Genomic DNA, 7,674 nt, shown 5'->3' on the forward strand with positions numbered 1-7,674 from the left:
GAAAAAACAATTTAGCATTTGTCGTAGAGCTTCTCAGGAAAAAGAGAACTACTTTTTTTACCCGTCCTAACAACCCATCCACTTGCGCCACACGAGATTCTTTCTCAGCAGCCAAATGAACAGTGTGTAATAGTAATACAGCTTTCATTAAATCCCGGAGTCCACCCATCACTGGCTAAGGCACCAGAAAAACCACTTTCACTTTAGCGTCAAGCTTGTCCTTTTCAACTTTGTAAAGGTCTGAAAATACTTAGAAGGGACCTCATGTCTTGGTTCCAAACGCTTTAGTAGAGTCTTTAAGCCAGGATTATCCACCACTGAAAATGGTGTTATATCTTTAGCCATAAAGATTCCGATAGTTCTTATCATCTATTTTGTAAAAACGTCGTATAGCAGTGGGTGTCCTGGTCGGGGGTATATTGTAAACATGGTAAGTATCCAAGATAGAAAGCAAATATTGTCCAGAAAATGTTCAGAATAATCACTAGGAGGATACTATGAAAAAGACGTTCTATACCACTACTATAGCAAATCTACCTCTGCTGATACTTGAAGGATGATCACATAAATGAAAATGGTTATATGACAACTTTGATATTTCTGTGGGCTTAAGAAAGGTTTTACTCAAAAGAAAGCATACATAATCAACAAGGAGAATTTCGAGCAGAGGAAGAGTATTAAAGAAAAAGTGGATGATAACAAATAAAAAGATCAACAGTTTGTCACGGAACATCCTGGTTCTTTAGGATCCCATAGTTGACGAAAATAATAATTAGTATTAGTATAATTAGTATAATAATTAGGAGAGTTTTGATCAGAGGAAAAGTCTTAAAGAAAAAGTGGATGATAACAAATAAAAAATTCAACACTTTGTCTCGGGACATCCTAGTTCTTTAGGATCCCATAGTTGACAAAAATAATAATTAGTATTAGTATAATTAGTATAATAATTAGGAGAGTTTTGAGCAGAGGAAGAGTCTTAAAGAAAAAGTGGATGATAAGAAATAAAAAATTCAACACTTTGTCTCGGGACATCCTAGTTCTTTAGGATCCCATAGTTGACAAAAATAATAATTAGTATTCAGTCCAGAGTAGGTATTCTGCATAATGAGCTTAAAGATTGATTTAATAGCATAATTGATACTGTCAAGAACAAATGGTCGCTTATAGAAATGAATATTCTGAAGAGCAATGATAAGAAAGCGAAGAAGGAGGAGGAGGAAAAATCCGAGTTTCAAGAAGTACTATGAAGCCAGAGATAGTGACTGGAGCCACGACATTTGTAATAATATATAGGGTGGACGACGATTACTCCTTCTCCTTTCCCATTATCCACCAATTTTTTTCTAAAATCCAAGCAGACGTATTAATTCAGTAAAATTTTCAATTATGTTCAATAATAATATTCTTCATCCAATTCAGCTTCACTGTTTGACTTATGACCAGTGAAATTGGATTTTTCTCGAGGCACTCCCCTTTTCTCCCTACAACAAATTCTTGTGTATTGGATCACTTGATTTCCTTCCTGTCAAGTTGAATCCTTCGATTTTGTTTGTTTGAAGTTATGCACAAAGCTACACAATGGGCTATCTGGGATCGAAACCCGGTTTCTAACGTTGTAAGTCTGCAGACATACCGCTGTGCCACTAGGGGGCGGATCCTTCTATCTCAGATTTTTGATTTTAGAAAAGAAGAGAATTTACTTCAAACTAACCATCAGCGAAGATCCACATGAAAACACGATGAAGATCCACATATCAAGATAACACTCGAGCTTATTCGGCTTTCTTTCTCTGGGGCGGCCATCTCGGTGGAAACGAAAATCAAGATAGTCATGAATCTTAATTTTTCTACCACGTATTATTCTCAATAACCATTTAAACCACGAGTGGAACGAAAAGAGATCGGGTGATCTCTGAGCACCCTTGATTTACTTAAAACCTAAATACCTACCATGTTTTGGTATTTGGATTTCTATTTGTCTTTGTCCGTGCAGGGTTACTGATGATGGGTGAAATTTCCTGACACTGGTATGACAAGTGGTAAATTCAATGATAGATTGGGCTTCTTATCTATTTTTTGGAGCTTTATCATTTTGCTATTTTTTATGAACATCGCTGTTGTTGGTTAAATGTCGAGCATTCTTGAACTTGTTCTGAGAAATAATATTATTTCCAACAATATAAAACGTATTCAATTAACTGAACACCTGATGTAGGTCTATGGCCGAAACTAGTGCCGTTTTTTAAAGTAATAAATCTTATTAACTACAAAATAAAAAGTTGTTTGAAAATCTGTTTAAGAACACTACGATATTTAAATAAAATTAAGATTACTTGAGTAGGCCTCAGCTACTTATTATTATCCACCACACTATTCTGATTTTACTGGATACAGAATATGTCTTTGGTTCTGGTCACATTCGTGACTCACAGAAAAATCGTATTGTTACGACAGCGGAAGTCACGTGACCCTGGTAACACGTGATGAGATTCTCGAACGATCATGAATTTCCCTGGCAACTCTAGTTTGTTCCAGGCGCCCTCTTTTTTAGTATATAAGCCCGGCAAATAAAGGGAGGATAGAATTGCATAAATAGATAGATATAGAGAGAGATAATTGAGTCAAGCAAACTGTGATTTATAGCGTGTTATAAACGTTGTAAAGTGTACTACAAAGTTGTATCCAGAAAGAATAAACTAGTTTTAATTAAGAAAGGACTTGTATCGCTGAAGTTCCTCGGAAAAAATTTATACCGGAAATTAACAAACGAGCAGATACGCAACAGTATGTAGAAAACAGGAACATAATTTCTTATTTTCATTCAGTTTCAATAAGCATTAAAGCAAATTTTAAAAAAATACCCCAGGCCTTGACCTCATTAATATTAAGTCCGTGTTATAGCTATTTTTACACTGACAAACCAGTAAAAGTAAATATATTACTAATAAAATAACGACCTATACCTCCATATATATTTCTAATGGGCGAACTTGTAGTTTATCGATAGCTCCTGACGAAGCTGTAACAGCGAATTATCGAACCAATAAAGATACACTCTGGAGATATAGATCGTTATTTGATTTATATTAATAGAAATGTATCGTTAAATGTTGCGTTAAACAAAGTTAAGAGTAATAGATTATAATATCACAGTTCGGCAGACTAGACTGTGTTATTACTAAATGCACATACTGCTAAACTGTTAGTTTAACAGTGACAGGACTAAAAGTTGAGGGTATTCCTTGCTATAACCTTTAATTTACTGTAAATGTAACTGCAAGTTGAAATAATGTTTCACCTTTAAAGTTTATGGTGTAAGCAGTGTATTAATTTTCACATTGTAAATATATGACATCTTTTCAGACCTTTCTCAAATAATGTTTAACCCTTTTTTGCCAATAAATTTACCTAGATTAAACTAATAATTTGTGACAACAGACAATTAAATAAATTTACATTGAAAACTCAGTGTTTAACAAGTGCAAACTTTGTGAGTTTTTGTTTTTTTCTCGACAGAAAAGCTATGGAGCACGTGACTACAGTTTCCTACATTGTCAGAAGACACGTAATCGAAATACTGTTCTACGGGAGAAAATTTATACAAGGAACCATTGCTTTAAAAACCGAAATTAAAAAGTTATAGCTTTATAGTTTTCTTAAGGTTGGAAGTAATCATGGCATTTCACGTTTAATGAGAGCAGACATAAACATATTTTATTTTTAGAAATCATAGGTAACTGACATTAGTTAAGGTTTAAATCACTGACCTGACTATCTATGGGTAGAGTAACACCATTATCAGATTATGGTAAGGGGTGAAATCACCGGAAGACTGCCTACGACCATCTTCCTGCACTCGTACAAGGCCAGTTCCACTATATTATTATATTACTATTATTCTATATTAATTTTGATCAAAATGCTTTGCTGTTCTGCCTTTGGAGGTAGCAAAATATTGATCTAAGGTTGTAGAAAGACCTTCCACTTGTAAGTAACTATAAAGGTTCATTATGTATCAGTTAAATGAATTTCATCAACTTTATAGAGAACGGGTGCTGTCTGTAACGCACGTGTGACAAACATATTTCCATACATTTTGGTGTGTGTGTATTAAACCGTACTTAATGTAAGATATATGTATCTACATTACTTAACATGACCACTGCTTACTTGGTAAGCTAAAAAAATGAACTTGTGCTCAGAATAAATATATATAAATACTTTCCTGGCTGTGACATGTTTATTCAGCCTCTTCAACAGCGCGTCCTTTTTTCGCTTTCGTAAATATAATTTAACAAGAACATTTTGCACGGCGACAAGTGAAGCGTGAAAATAGATCAGTTACTAAGTATTTTTTAACTTCACTATCATATATCTCGACTTAGCACGAGTAAATTAGAAGGAAACAGTTGTTGTTTGAAGTTAAGCACAAAGCTACACAATGGGCTGTCTGTGCTCTGCCCACCACATACATACCGCTGTGCCACTGGGGGGCAGAAAGAAACAGAAACTGCTCACTTAAATGCAACTAATGGAGCTGTAAGTATTGTAATGAGCAACCTCTCTACGATATTTAAATTATATGTCGTTATAATATATAAACTTTTATTATGTAAGGTATATAATCTTGCCCTCACATAACGAATATTTTTGACAATGCAATTTTTGGTAGCCTGACTTCAAAATGGTAAAATTCAACAAGTACCGGAAATCTCATCTTTCATAACGCACGCAGATCTAGAGCAGATTGCACACACCACCTTCGATGACTTACTATAGCACATGTTTGATTCAGATCCTGATAACAATTATATCTTTGCCTTGATAAAGTGCATATCTTTGTGCTTCTTCAAGATCAGGCTGCAACACTTGACCAGGTCATTCATAGGCACTACCACTAGTAAGAGAAAGACATTTGGCAGGCTAATTTTGTTTAGATACCATTGGGAAATTATTGTAATTACGATGTCTCAGAGCTGGATTATCCGCATACAAAGTTATTCATATAGGCCTTTATGCTAAACTAGTATGTGCTTGTTGTGTTATTGTAAAATGTGTTTGAATAAAATGAAGTATATATTTTTTGCGTGTGATTATTTTAGAGAACTCATTTGTAATTTAGATTAGGTGTTTTCGTTTATTAATATTGTTACACCAATCGGAGATATATTTAACTTGTCAACTAAATATATTTTTGTTTTCTTTATAATTAATTAGCAGATTTTTTTTTTCCTAGCACCAAACCTTAACCGCATTAGTTATTACAGTAGGCTATCAAAACACCAGAATCAGGGTAATTGTTTGTTTTGGAATTTCGCGCAAAGCTACACGAGGGCTATCTGCGCTAGCCGTCCCTAATTTAGCAGTGTAAGACTAGAGGGAAGGCAGCTAGTCATCACCACCCACCGCCAACTCTTGGGCTACTCTTTTACCACGAATAGTGGGATTGACCGTCACGTTATAACGCCCCCACGGCTGAAAGGGCGAGCATGTTTGGTAAGGTAACACTCGTGGAGGTAATAGAATCAGAATGAAAATGTCAAAGTGAGAGAAACTGTTAGCAAATTGAATATTCAATTAGGAAAACATGGTGTTAACTTTCGTGATACAACACAATTTCACCATTTTTTCTAAAATTAATTGCCATACGAACCTATTATGACGTTTCTTTCTGTTAATCAATGAATTAACCAACAGATATTTTTTTTTATGTAATAGCGAGCTAAAAGCAATGTTAATACCCATGTTTCCTTCTTGTTGCAACGAACATTTCAAATATTTTGTACTATTTACTATTGGTTGTTGTTTTGTCTTAGAGCAAAGCCACATTAGGCTATCTGCTATGCCAATCGTAGGGAATCGAACCACGTATTTTATCGTTGTAAGTCTATAAACTTACCGCTTTTCCGATGGAGAATAACAAATAAATTTCTACTTTGATTTTTAATTGCTGTATCAATATCAACCAACAATACTAAATATAATGCTCTTTGTATAATAAGCCTACTGAGGTTTTTGTTTCTTTCAACCAACAATACTAAATATAATGCTCTTTGTATAATAAGCTACTGAGGTTTTTGTTTCTTTCAACCAACAATACTAAATATAATGCTCTTTGTATAATAAGTTACTAAAGTTTTTGTTTCTTTCAACCAACAATACTAAATATAATGCTCTTTGTATAGTAAGCTACTGAGGGTTTTGTTTTTTCTTCTACGAATCATGCTTTCCAATATTTGTTTTTAATCCTTTTCAAAGACATAAGCACTAGACTTTCTTCTCCATCACCAAAAAGAGAAAAACGTAAACTAAGAGGTAAGATATCATATTCTTTATATTAACTGTGATAATGCAAGAATTACGGTGAATTTAACTTTCTTTGTTATGTACAAGGCTAGTTTAAGCTAGAAAACTTTTCTTTTTGACAGATTAGGCTCCCTTCTGTTGATGTTAAATGTTTATTGATAACGATTAAGTAAATCTACGAAGTTCCAGTATATAACATCTTATTTGTACATCCTTCTGGTTGACTTTGAAGAATATAAGACATCAAGTAACAGTCATGTTGTTTGGGCTGTGTGTCCTTTATCTTTACAACACATTCAGCTATGTGTCCCTTACCTTGACAACGCATTCAGCTGTGTACCTCTTATCTTGACAATATATTTAGATATGTGTCCCTTATCATGACAACGCATTCAGCTGTATGCCTTATCTTGACAATACATTCAGATATGTGTCCCTTATCATGACACGCATTCAGCTGTGTGCTTTATCATGAAAACGCAATCAGCTATGTGTCCCTTATCTTCTTAACGCATTCAACTATGTGTCTCTTATCTTCACAATACATTCAGCTGTGTCCCTTATACTTACAACGCATTCAACTATGTGTCCCTTATTTTTGCAATGCATTCAGCTGTGTGCCTTTTATCTTGACAACACATTCAGCTATATGTCCCTTATCTTGACAACGCATTCAGGTATGTCCTTATATTGACAACGCATTCAGCTGTGTGTTCCTTATGTTGACAATGCATTAAAGTTGTGTGTCCCTTATGTTGACATTGCATTCATCTGTGTTTCTTATCTTGACAACGCATTCAGCTGTGTGTCCCTTATGTTGACAACGCATTAGAATACATATCCTACATCTCAATAACGCATTTGGTTGTGTGTCCCTTACCTTGATAACGTATTTCATTGAGTGTCCCTCTAAGTATGTGACTCAGATATTGTTTTAAAATCACACGAATAAACGCAAAAAAGGCCCACAAATTGTAATTTGTGTTTGGTTGTAGAATAATGTATAAAATATCAAGATTCTGCAATGCAGTTATGATATGCCATTAACATACAATAATATTTTAAGACAATCAACGTCTCATGTTCACGAATTGGTAAAAGTCTTGATGTTAGTTATTCCAATTTTCTAGGAATACAGGATTCGCCAACGAAGAGTTCTACTGTATATAAAATCTTTAAGCACAAGTTTTAGTGACTTTGTATAAAAGTAGAAGTTATCGAATACCTCTATTTTTTCAACTGATTACTTACTGACTGTTTCTTCTATTTTTTAGGATCTATAAATATATTCCTATTACCAGATAAAATTTTAATATCCAATCATTCTTCCTTGTTACCACACAAAACCTTAATATCCAATCATTC

The 7,674-nt window shown here is 34.1% G+C and overlaps 1 protein-coding gene across 1 annotated transcript in view; it reads left to right on the forward strand.

The window, feature by feature from the left end:
* The window catches only part of LOC106473262 (uncharacterized protein C7orf43 homolog), a 35,368-nt gene extending 30,294 nt beyond the window's left edge, over positions 1-5,074 (forward strand). Inside the window, exon 10 of the mRNA XM_022402669.1 lies at positions 3,520-5,074. Within this exon, the coding sequence (XP_022258377.1) occupies positions 3,520-3,539 (20 nt within the window). The 3' untranslated portion in view covers positions 3,540-5,074. The remainder of the gene's footprint in view (positions 1-3,519) is intronic.
* Positions 5,075-7,674: the final 2,600 nt, after the last annotated feature.

Source organism: Limulus polyphemus, unplaced genomic scaffold (genome assembly GCF_000517525.1).
Source record: "Limulus polyphemus unplaced genomic scaffold, Limulus_polyphemus-2.1.2 Scaffold127, whole genome shotgun sequence".
Taxonomy (NCBI): Eukaryota; Metazoa; Arthropoda; class Merostomata; order Xiphosura; family Limulidae; genus Limulus; species Limulus polyphemus.